Raw genomic sequence first — 13,605 nt, 5'->3', positions numbered from 1 at the left:
AAAATATAGATGAGGAAAATTTTATCTTTACATAAAATGTATATAGTAATTACTCCTTTGAAAGTAATAAGTAAAACATATTACTAGTTTCTGTTCCTTTTAAGAGAACATTATGGACTTATTCAAACTTTTCAGAGTCAGACTTAGATTTTGAATTGTTTTCTGAATTGCACGGCACAAGTTATCTGTTTTTAGGCTAAGAACTTCTTCACTTATAAGTAATTGCTCAGTTTTTTGTGTAATTGTCCTTATATTCCTTCCTAGTGCCTATTCCTTTTGTTTTTATCTCCCCTTTCACAGTGTAGCTGCTTCCAATTATAGGATAGATATGTGATTTATGCCGCTCTATGTCAGATGTGTTTTTCTATTTACTGTGTATAAATAAAAATACTGAAAGTTCTTTCTTCTGTGTAGATGTAACTGATGCACTTAAAATGTGCTAAGCTACTTTAACACTTGTTCCTCACCAACTTCTCCACCATAATAGTAAACTCATGCTCTCTCATTTCTCCCCGCAATCTTGTGATGAACAATCCTTCAATGTCTTTAGGTTACTACTATGTCTTAGGACACTCTAATTTCAAATATTTCTGTGCAAGGTCAGCTATCAAGTAGGTTGGATTATTTCAGACTCTTTTCTTGCATATTTGGATTTAATATCAGCAAGGTAAACTGGACAGACGAAATTTTTTTTAGATTGCAAGGAGAAGTTCTCAAATTCGTGATTTAATTTTTAATATTTCATTAAATCTTTCCATAAAAATAGAATGAACTGTATAATACACATGTATGTATTAAGTTTTATGCATTCTATTTTGTATTTAGATAAAAATTTATCAGTGATTCAACTTTTACTCCCCCCCCCCTCCTCAAAAAACCACCTCTGTTTTTGGGGTTACCCAGGCCCAGGGTAAAAACCAAAAAAATATTCACCTGCCCACTGAGTATTTATCCAATCCACATCACTTCTGTTTACTATGTTTAGTTGTAGCGAATAAAGGTTTTTGAACTCATTGAATGTAATTACTTATTAATGTAAGTTGCTGTAAGTATTCTAAGTTTTCTGTTCTTGCTGGCATAGTACTTAAAAATCATATTTACTTCTTTTAGAGGCACTTTTGTTATTGAATATGTTGGAGAAGTTTTGAGTAGGCATGGATTTAAGCAAAGGGTGAAAGAGTATGCACGAGAGAAGTCTAATCATTATTATTTTATGGCCTTGAAAAGTGATGAAATCATCGATGCCACAAAAAAAGGAAATTTGTCACGTTTCATGAATCACAGTTGTAATCCAAATTGTGAAACTCAAAAAGTAAGTAAACCACAGTATTCATAAGTCTATACATTTCACATGATTTTTGTTCTTTGCATCTAAAACTTCTTAAAAATTGAGCATTGTGAGGGGTAAAAGGAGTTTTTTCATAAATCCATGTTTTTTTATTTCCTGTTTTTTTTTCTTTTTATATTATAATTAAGTTACAAATATTTGTTCAAAAAAAAAAGGGTTAATTGTATCAAATGAAAGTGGTAGCGTCTGTTTTACTTATATTCTGTTATTTGTGATAAAGCAAAATGCTTTGTAACATAACAAACACTTTGCTTTCCTTTTACTTTTAAAATGAATCATGCCTGTAAATATAACCATAATTGTTATTTTCAAACTTTAAAATAATTCTTTGCATGGAGTTCCAATGTATCCAGAGATATGAGGTTTGCTGAAAACTGTTTTAATAAAATCAAAGTAATTGGCCCGCATGATAGGGCATGAGACTACAAGAATTGGGAACTTTTCTAAGAAACCTCATTCAAAAAGTTTTTCTATGGGATACTTTCTCAATTATGTTGCACCTTACACTGCCAAAATTAACACCCTCCCCTTTTTCCTAACTGAATTTCTTCCACTCTTTAACCCTACATCCTACAGTAATATTCATTAATTATCATCCAAAGAGATTAATTAGAAAAATACAGAAAATGCTGAATTCTGAAAAGCTAAGCTCTTGAACATTCCAGCTCCTTGAATTATAGACTTAACAAAAATGAGTGAAAAAATCGTCTGAACTAACTTATGTGAAAATTGGCATTTTTTAGGAGAACCAAGACGCTGAATACATTTTTTTCCACCAGAGACATTAAAATATTTTCAATGTTTTAATTTTTATGGTTAATTTTAAGAATAGAAAAAATTATCGTTTGAATTAGTTACAACCTGTAGCCATTTTTGAGTATTGTGGCGGAATGCAATTTTTCACATTCGTTAGTTCAGCATGGTGCCGACAAAATGACCCACTCTTACAAGAGTACAAAACATGCACTTTTCCATTCTTGAATTTACTTAAAACACTTCATTCTTTCAAAAATATTTCTTAGACTTTCCTCTATTAGATAAAAAAAGGGACCAGGAATTCAAAATAAGGCAAGACATCAGGATTGTTGCATGTGTCAAACAAAAATTGCCAATCAAAAAGGAATTAATTGCAAAAAAAAAAAAAAAAAACAATAAAACTTGTATTGCATTACAATCAGAGTATTTATGTCACATTTAACAAGCTTCAAACAAATTGTGCAAATTAAAGTTTTTCTTTGTTTATTAAAATAGCTATTAAAGACCCCAAGGTTTTTTATCTGGTGAGAATTTGGTAATGTCACTAAGTATGCCTGTAAACTTAGGAAGTATTCTTCCATATTTAGAGTAGAAACTCAAATGAGGGGTAACCTTAGAGGGGAAACACTAGGGTAGAGAGCACGGACAACCCTCAAACCTTGCCCAAGATGAAATCACATGACCTGTGGACAAAATTCTGCCTAGTAAACTTGTAACCGGTTCCGACAACTGCCCACAACTGCTGCTGGCGTAGGATTTTGCTTTGTGATGACTGCGCGTGCTTAGAAATTTTAACTGTTCCCGTTATTTAAAGAGCTTTTGAGATGGTACAATCCTTGTTGTATCTTCAAATATCAAGAAATATTTGAAGGATATTGCTGTGTTATTTCACAGTTACGGGTGACAATTATATTACTTTTTCTATTTAAAATATGATTTTTAAATGTATCAACACTCGCTCAGATGATGATATATTATCATTTCTGTTTAGTTATATAATTAATTGTTCTTGTTTAATTAGCAATTATTTCTGTTTTAATATTGATTTTGATGTTTAACTCATTAAAAACTGTTGGAGAGGAATTCATCCATTGGTATTTATTATTTTTCACGGCGAATAGACTTTAGGCTATTGGCAAACAATTTTATCACCAGGCTATTGAAAACAAAACAGTGTCGTTTCACATTATAATTGCTTTAATAATCATTAACTCTCTTTGCTATTCCAATATTAACTGTTAAATATTTTTAATAAATTTGTAAGAAAAAAGTCACTGAAGTAAATGAAAAATGTTTTTACAAAAAAGGCCAGAATTAAAGGTATGCATGAGTGTTGATGAAAAATTAATGATTTGTATAATGCAGTATATCTCTTATTCACTAATGATACTTCTGTAATGTTTGCGGATTTAAATTAGGGATGCACTGAATACCATATTTTGCTGAATATCGAACATTCAATCAAAATTCAAACCAAATATTCGGCTGAATACCGAATGTTTGGAAAAAAATTTTAACTGTCATTTTTGAGCTTTATAGCAATAGAAAATGTTTTTCTCTTTTGTGAAATGTAATGCCATTTAACATCATAAAGTTTTCTGCATAAATCATATAACTTATTAAAATAAACTGAACTAGTTTGAATTTTGTGATCTGTATTCCAAATTATGTTTTTCGCAATTGTGAATTGCAATAGAATCCTACTATTTGGGTTTCATGTACTACTATAGATACTTCATGTACTACTAATAGATTTTATCGCAACCATTACTTCAATTCAAGTCGTCAAAATTCAAATGAATGCCTAATGCCCGGGGCTGGATGTTATATGCTGGATGCTGGATACTGTTTTTTGGTAATAATCATTTTGTGAAGTCGAGAAGGCTGTTTATAATTAATTCGATTCCGAGGCACATGGATGCCGTTGTGCAGGGGAAGGGACATGCTTGCGGATGCCTGTAGACCTGAGGACACGGACGCTAGGGTGTCCCAAAAAAATGAAAGTCGTTTTTTTTAAACGCATACCCTCTTATTTTTTTCCTTTTACATCAAAACTGTTGTATAAAAAGTTTCATGAAATTTGAAGCACGGTAACCCGTGCCGACTTGCGCCTAAAGTTCTAAACCTGCAAATAGCGCGTGTATAGCAATAAGCAAGCGAACGCTGGCGACGCGATACTTTGCGAAGCTCAAAACAGCTGTAAATTGTGCACAGAAAACAAATGAAAACAGAAAAAACATATGTTGGGGAGGGGGGGGGGGGGGGCTTATCCGTGTCAAATTGCAAACCATCAAACGTGTCAGTACAAATACATTCCCGTCAGCTAGTGCAGTATAGTCGCCCCATAGGGAACGAAACATGGCACTGGAATTGCGAAGTTTGAAAAAAGAGATATTTTTAATAGGAGTCGTAAAACACCAAATTATAGGTATGAAACTTCCCTCTAACGGACAAGTTCTGACTGTTTTGTTTTATAACATTTAAGAAGTAAATTTAACAATCTGTGAAAGTGCAAATCTCGGCATTTGGGAATGCATCATCTTTTGGGAAAAGGCACGCATTCCCATCAAATCGTTGCCGAATTGTGTGAATAAACTTAAAAACCTGTATCAAATTTGGAGAGAATGACAAAAAAATGTAAAAAAAAAAAAAAAAAACTGCAGAAAGTATTCAGGTAGTGCCAACAAGAATTTGAGAGTAATTTAAACAATTTATTCAATATTGCACATGCTGATGCACTTCGGTTAATCAAAATAGAGGAAGATGGGATTTTCTTGCAACTCCAAAGAGAGCACGGCCGACGTGGTCACTTTAGATAAGGTGAATAAAAAACTGGTCAATAAAGAGGAAAAGGCTCGACTTTGAGCCGTCAAGGAAGAAAACAAGCATATGAAATACGATTCCGCTTCAACATCCTCGGAACTGTATAAACCTGTACAAGAAAATTCCTCTTCGAGCTCAGGTGAAAATATTAATTCAGAAGATTTCCCTGAAACATATAAAGCAGTACCTGGAACAAGTTTATCAGAACATGGAACAAGTATAATAGAACCTAGAACAAGTATATCAGAACCTGGAACATGAATTATCAGAACCTGGAACAAGTAAATATGTAATGAAGAGCGATTTTATTACTCCAAAGTCAGTTGCTGCATTGGACAGGTGTCCAAGTATACGAGATTATGTGTTTATTTTTGAAGCTACTGTTGATGCACTAGGGTGTAACATTGTTGGATTTCCCATAGGTATCTTCAATTCAAAGATTCAAACCAAAAAGCGAAGGAGCACAAGGAAGGAATAAAAATTGGTTTCCAGTACGAGGTACCACATGTAGTGAATTTACCTTGGGATATGAAAGTGTTGCCTGCTTTGAGTGCTCAAAAATCAAAAGAATATCGCTTATCTATAGTTATTTCATAAGGATGTGACAAACAACTCATTGCTGAATCTAAACTGGATAATTCTACAGGAAAAGAACAAAAACAGGCTGTTTGAAAGGCAGTTTTAGATTGGAATCTCGAAGACTAAGTTCAAAACTCTTTGTTGTGATACTGAAGCTTCCAAAACAGGTCCTTTAAGTGGCTCTTGCGCTATTCTTGAGAAACTATATGAAAGAGAAGTGCTTTCCTTTGCTTGCCACCATCCTATATATGAACTGATCTATCGCACTAAAATACAGTGCTATGGAGGAGCTGCGGAGTTGTTCCGAACTGTACACTGACTTGGAAAATTTACTTGACATTTACCGTGCTGAACTCACTAATATTACGGTCATGGATGACTATCAAGAGTTGATAGAACTGCCTATCATATTTTTAGGTGGAGATACAGATAATGAATTTGAAATAAGACCACTGGGAGTCATGCACCAAGCTCGATGGACGGCTCGAGCGATTTACTCCCTAAAACTATTACTATTTAGTTCACAACTAAAATTAGATACGAAGGAAAATGAAACATTGTTTGATGTCTGCTTGTTTGTAGTAACAATATACGTGAAAATATGACTTCAATGCATTTTGGCAGTCAAAGCACCCAACAAAGATTTGTGCTTTTTGAAAAAAATGTACGGAAATGTAAACCCAGTTATCTCAAAAGCTGCTCTACAAAAATTCATCCAGCTTTTAGGGTATAGTCAATAATATTTCATTCTTTGATGTGAAAAAGACTGTCTCAATGTTTAAAGCAGTAAATGATGCAGCTGAAAAAGCGGGAAAAATGATGCAGGACTTTCATGGTTTGCTTACAGCTGATGAGGAACAAAAGCAATTTGTATTACGTTGCGTTCAAGAGCACCAGAAGCTCTATCCTGACTGCAAAAAGCAAACATTGAAATAAAAATATGTGCAGTAATGTTTCTTGTAGTCTAATATTGTTATAAATATCTGCTTTAAATAAATTGATGTCACGTGTAGTAAGGAATTATACAGTTAGCAATATTTCCACTGTAGTCGCTGTACAAGATTTCAAGTCCAACTTTGACCTCAAGTCGGCACGGGTTCCTATTATTTGATTGCGATAAAACTTTTTTCTCATGTTTCTGAGGTGAAAAGGAAAAAATTTGGAGGGTATACGTATTCGATTTCACAAATTTTTTTTTTCGCCATTATATCTTGGGACACCCTAACGGACGCCACTACCGAGGGGGGAGGGACATGCTCATGGATTCCCGTGCACCAGAGGAGTTTGCATTAAAAGCATAAAAAAACAAAATCAAAGGGCATCATAACTACTGTCAAGTGAAAACAACAAACAATCGTGATTGCTCAAAAATAAAATCATTTCGAAAGCAAAAAAAAAAAAAATTAATAATGGATGGCTAACTTGGTTTGTTTGTCTGCAATTATGCATTAACATATAATTATTTTTTTTCTGATATATGATTCGATAAAATGATAATCATGGTAACTCATTATGTCATAAATAAAGAATCTTGCATGCATTTACCTTACATGCAAGTACAACCCCAAACTGCTAAGAGTATCATTACAAATTACAATTTATTCCAGCTGCTTTCTACTATCTTAGTCTTTTCAGTAACTGGTAAATAATTTTCTCATTAAAATTGAGAAATGAAATTCAATACCAACCAAATATTCGGTGCATCTTTGATTGAAATCAACTATTCAAAAACCATACAAGGTTTTGCTTAGTCTTTCAATGTCTTTTGATATTTAATGTAAGACCAAGACAATAAAGTATTTAACAATATAGTAATTGATGCAAAACGATCTTTTCAAGATAAATAAATTATTGTAGATGCGTTATTATTTACAAACCTTGATTTTTATCTTTAATAATATCTTTTTAGGATAAATGAGGTTCAGAAATAATTGATTTGAAACGGCTATACGAAAAACAACAGTCTTTTATCGAGCCGAAAATTTGAGATGGATAAAATAAAGCTGATGAGACATTCGCGTGCGCCAAAATATGGGATTAATTCCAAATATTGCAGCTTTCAGCCACGTTGTTTGTGCGAAGCTGTGGCGTGTTTCTCCAGAAGGGGAAAAGGTTGACTGGGTTCCTCTACGTAATCTCAACTCTATGGGGGTGACATGCCTCCTATATTTTCCAAAATGTATCTTATATTGTTCTGTATTCTGCCTATATTTCAAGCTAAGCCTTTATTGTTTTTTGCAGAGCACAAAATTGCTCAGGTTTCTGCTTTCTTTTCTTTTTTCTTAAATCTTTTCTGGCTTTCAGTTTTCCTTCTCTCTATTTCATTTACATTACCTTCCTGCTAAAATGTGCCATCTTTTTATATCCTTACATAAATATACATAAAAACAAATTTTTGCCTTCAAAACATCTAGCAACCATGTCCAGATGGCAGTATGTTTTAATGTTGTTTTCATTTAACTTAAAAATTTAATTGTGTCGGTAAGTTAAAATAAAGACCCATCCAAATATATATATATATATATATATATATATATATATATATATATATATATATATATATATAAAATTAAGCAATCAGAATTTCAAATATTAAACAAATTATAAATAATAAATGATGATAAAAAGGAAAAATGCAAACAGCTATTAAGTAGGAGTAGATAAAGAGTGAATCCAGAGCTCATCAGCCGTGGAGGATTCATTAATTATGGTCAGAAGACCAAAATTTTAACTATGAACTAGAAGAGAATGTTCAAGCTCCAGTACATGTAATATAGAGTAACAATGGGCAAAAGCACCTCTTGCTAACCTAAAAACAATAAACTAGAGCTCAAACCTAAAACTAAAAGCAGGGGGTTTCGCCTCGACTAATTAGGAAAACAAGTTCCGATAATTAGCCTTCCACGTGACAGTACCTGCCTATAACAAAATTGTCTTACTTTGAAATCCACGTAAACATAACCAAATCCATTGTTCAACCTGATAAAAAAACATTCCATTTGTCAACAAAACATTAAAAACATAAAAGCATATTTAGAAATCAGTCCATAGACATACAGAGTCGCCTGTTTCACTCGTGTAAAAAATTCATCCACCCCGGTGATTCATAAAAAATGGTTTGTCACGGTTGTATCATACATTTACACAGTTAAACAGTTTCAAAAGAAGCGAAATGCTCATCCAAGGCTATACTTAAGCAAATGTTTTCAACTAGATTTTTAGGGAAGTTATTATTAAAAAGTAAGTTTTTGAGTACTGAAATTTCTTGCTTAAATGCAGAAATGGTATTGCAAATTCTTTTAATTCTGATAGCTTGCGAAACAATAATGCCAATAAAAACCTTTTTACTTAAGCAGGAGGGAAAATCTTGTAAACTGTTAACTGAAATTGAATTCGCGTCTTTTATCATAGATTGTAGTGGAACAATTTGAGTCAATTTGTATGTTGATATCCAGGAAATTAAAGCTATTTTGATTAGAACGGTCTTTTTGAGCGTTAATGAACTATGATAAATAGTTTTGCTAAGTTCAGAAAAATTAGGAAAATTTATACACAAAAGGTCATCAATGTATCTGCAACAAAGAGGTGTAGAGGAAGGATTGTCAATTAAATATTTTCTCTCATAATATAAAAGAAAAAGGTTGGCTAATGTAGAGCTAAAATTAGCTCCCATTGCTATGCCATTAATTTGTAGAATACATGAATTACCATTTTTGAAAAAATTATTGAAAGTACAAAATTTAAAAAGACCAAGAAAAAAAAATTCATTAAAATCAAGGGAATCCTTGACTGAATTAAAAAGTTCTGAAACAGAGGAAAAAAGTTCAATGAGTGGGATATTGGTGAAGAGGTTTTCAAAATCAAAAGTTTCTAAGTAATTTATATCAAGCATATTAAGTAAATTGATCACTTCAACACTATTATTAACAATCCAGAACCAATTCATTTGTTGAAATTTAAGTTGTTCAAGAATTTTTTTTGAGAAACTGTTCAAGCTTTACACTCAGATTTTTTCCAATGGTGTTGGTGGCAGAGCAAATAAAGCGAAATCCAACAGGTGTTTTATGAAATTTTGGAATTGCATATAAGTAAGGTAAGTTAACAGAATCAGGACGTGGCAATTTAAAAAGTTTGTAAGCAGCAGCAAATTTTTTGATGATGAAGGATTCATTAAGTTTGGAGGAAACATAAGTGGTGGTTTTTTGTAGTTCATTTTTCAAAATATTAGCATATAATTTTTTGCAGCAGATAGAGTAATTAGAACTGGCTTCATCAACAATTGTAAAGACAAAGGCTTTTTTAAAATCATTGATGGCATTATTTTCATCAGCAGAGAGATGGAAGTATGAAGATTCTGTGTTAACAATATCATGTAAAAGTGATTTCAGTTCAATTAAAAAGTGGTGTCTATATTCAAGAAATGCATTAAGTGGAACATTAAAACAATAGGAGATTTTTCTTAAAAAATATTCAAGTTCAAATGTAAGCTTATTAAAAGCTTTTAGCAAATTAATACAAAAATTAGGTCAATATTTAGTACCCAAACTAAAAAGTTTAATGAGTTTTTTGTTTTGTAAAAAATTCAAATCACCGGTCAGAATATGACCAAGATCACAGTTGAAGAAGATGGAATTAGAGAAATTAGCACAATTACAATCAAAGTTCAAATATTTATCAAAATTTTTTGCAACTTCTTGATAGTTTAGAATTTTTTTCGAGAAAGGAGGATTGAATTTGTAGCTGAAGACAATTTGTAGATCCTTGATGGGAAAAAAATCCAAAAGTTTGCTGTGTAGTTTTGAAAAGTTTAAATAGTCGAAGGATATTTGCAAAAAACTAAAAGTGCAGTAGTAAGTTTGATGTTGTTGAGTAGAACCAACTTTGTAGATCATAACAAAGAAATTCAAAGTGTGAATTTTTAAAAAGGTAGTTTGGAAGGAAATTTGTTAGTTTTTTTAGAAATTTATGTTTTAGACTAAAAAGAAATTTCCTAACATATTCAGTGTCATAAGAATGACAAAATGAATTTTCAAGCTTATCAAGAATTTCAATGGGCGAAAAAATGGGCAGAAACGAGGAGGGGATTTTCCTGATCCTCTATTGAAACGAGAAGTACTTTGTATTATTTCCAAATCTAAACAGTGAATAAATACAAAGATTTTTAGATGAGTTATGGCATGCTGTATATAATTTATTATCAAGGGAGGAATTTAACCCATAAGGGAAAATAGATTTGAATTGCAGAATAAAATGAGATTCTAGTGAAAGTCTCTTCTCCAGAGAGTGTTCAAAACCTAGAATTGAAATAGAAATTTTATCAAAACTGTGAAATTGAAAATGCTGAAGTTCTTTGTCTTCTTTGTTTTTAAACGAAAGTATATCATGTCTGTGATTGTTGATACGAATATTTAGTGAATTCCTAGTTTGTCCAATATAACATAGATTTCAGGAAAGACATTTAATAAGATAAACAAGATGATGTTGCTTTCAAAAGTTACCCTCAAAATGAACACTAGCTTCAGTGTCAGCCAAAGATCAAATTTTACAACGATTATTTGTACATAAGCCCATAATAAAGAAAGAAGGTGCGGTAAGACAATTTATAGCAACAGGACAAGTACATCGTTGAATCGACGAAACCCGAAAATTAAAAGAACAACATAGAAACAAAGCAAACACCTAGTATTCAAATTAGAAGGCGCAAAGCAGCACAATAATAATAATAATAATAATATATATATATATATATATATATATATATATATATATATATATATATATATATATATATATATATATATAGTTTTTATATATATTATAGATTTATTTTTTTTATTAATACAGGGATGAAAATCTTCCGTGGATCTGCGGTTTTTCCCGCGGTTTTTTTAGGTTGTGAAAGCGATTTAAAAGCCAAATTTAAAAAAGACTGCATATATTGGTCAGGTCGTCTGCAAGACAACGTGAAGGGATGTTTGGGATATCAGAACTATGATATCCTTGCAATGCTGCATAAACGATATAGTAAGATATTGGCAAATTAATAACGCGGAGATGTCGTCTTTACTGCGTTGTCAAAATGTTGTTTACGATATCGCAGTATCACACCCTGTGCCGTATCGGACATCATAGAATGTCGTGATTCCGTAACATAGCGATATAGTATGGGTAGTTTTGCGATATCGTTATACCACATGGGATCTTTGCAAAAATGTTTGTAACTCTGCCAAATCTGGGTTGGGAAAAAAAACCTTTTTTTTTTTGCAAAATAAAAATCCAAGTAACTCTTTTTTTCCCCTCGTTTAAACCAGATTTTGTTTTGGTTTTACAGGGATAAGAGTTTTCTGGCTTTTTCTGTTGGCTTTTAAAGTCTTTCCTCCTTTTTTTGCCTCTCTCAGGCCTCATAGCGCAATTTTTCTCAAAAATAGGAAAAGATTCCAATTTTTCTTAATTTTCGGTTCATGTTTTCTTATTATTTCTATTTTAACCACTTCGAATCTTTATCCTCAGCGATATCTGCCAAAAACATATGTTTTGGAGACATGCCAACGACGTCAAACATGTTCTGGGCCGAAAGTTGCATGCCTCGTTTGAGTTTTCAATCTTTTTGCATCCTGCGCGAATATTTCATTCATTTATAATGCTGAATGGTTTTTTACTATATGCTACCTTATATTTGCTTATTTTACTCAACATTTCAATAATATTTTTATTTCTTTAATTTATTTTAGAAAAAATGCAAAAGTCAATCAAAAAATGGCTTGCCAACCGCTGTCTTGAATTTAATTGAAACTTGACATGGTTTCTTTTTTTTTAAATATGTATTTAAGAAAGTGTAAAAAATATTTATGGTGAATCTCAAATGGTTTAGACTTTACAGCCTGTTAAAATGTTTGGAATTTCATGATTAAATGAGGCAGCTGCAAGTTGTTCTTTTGATCCCGAAATCGTATTAGGAAGTTTTCAAAACCAAATTTTGGGTCCTCATAAGTAGAATTTTTTATAGGGAAAATAATATTTGAAAATCTATAACTGTTAAAAGAATACTACATATAATTGACCTTGATGTAAATAAATAATGAAACACATAATTTACTCTGAGAGTTAAGACATGGTAAATTATAAATAACTTTGAATGAAGTCATGTAAATTAATTTTCTCATAGTTATAGGTTTCTAGGATAAACAAGTAAATAAAAGTAAAACCATGTACTATTCCATATTCTTAAGCATGGAAAGTATTTTGAAGTACCTACAAATGAATCAAAAGTCGGATATGCATTACATATCTTTGAAAGTCAAGAGATTAACACATATTTTGTTTGAAGATTTTAAAAAAAGTTGCAGATTATGAAATAATTGCCTGATAAGTACATTTATACGATAGCACGAATAGGCTTTAAGAAAATCATTGTTTTTCATTGTAAACATTATTTCTCCTGGTTTAATGCATTTAGGGATACAATTTCTTTCTATAAAAAAATAATTTTAATTAAAAGCCTCCAATAAAAAGACAAGGTCTGAAGTCTTTCCCAATCCTATTGTATTCCTTATTTTTGATAGTATAAATGCAAACAATAAAAATATTCTTTTAAGATATTTCAATAATGAAGACCTTTTTCATAAAAATAATATTTATTGATTCTTCTACCATGAACTTGGAGTTTGACTAACACAAGAAACAATTATAATTTTAATTACTATTATGCAACTCATCGTTTAATCATCTTTTTGCAAGTTTAAATTTTTTTTAAAAAACTATGTACATCTTTGATGAAATTGTGCTACAGTGAGCTGAATCTTTTCAGTAATTGTCAAAGTATCATAATGTTATTCTGTAAATATGGTATCTAATGATTCAGCTTGTATTAAGTGTTTAATAAAATGGGAGTTTTATAGCATTAGATGTCACAAAAGTAATTTCTCCTGATTTTTGGGCGGCTGTGGCAAATTGAAAGTGGTAAATGGAATTGAAATATCTGTTAAGACCTTAAATAAATGCAAACTTATTTTATTTATTAACTAGCTGCATTGCCCGGCTTCGCTCTGTGTACCTCACCTCGAAAATAAAAGTCATGTCAAGTGACGCTTTCCTATCAA

The 13,605-nt window shown here is 31.6% G+C and overlaps 1 protein-coding gene across 1 annotated transcript in view; it reads left to right on the top strand.

The window, feature by feature from the left end:
* The window catches only part of LOC129219007 (histone-lysine N-methyltransferase SETD2-like), a 187,654-nt gene that overhangs the window by 32,285 nt on the left and 141,764 nt on the right, over nucleotides 1–13,605 (top strand). Inside the window, exon 6 of the mRNA XM_054853327.1 lies at nucleotides 1,111–1,312. Within this exon, the coding sequence (XP_054709302.1) occupies nucleotides 1,111–1,312 (202 nt within the window). The remainder of the gene's footprint in view (nucleotides 1–1,110; nucleotides 1,313–13,605) is intronic.

This window comes from Uloborus diversus, chromosome 3, assembly GCF_026930045.1.
Source record: "Uloborus diversus isolate 005 chromosome 3, Udiv.v.3.1, whole genome shotgun sequence".
NCBI lineage: Eukaryota > Metazoa > Arthropoda > Arachnida > Araneae > Uloboridae > Uloborus > Uloborus diversus.
This window is presented reverse-complemented; position numbering and strand designations above follow the sequence as displayed.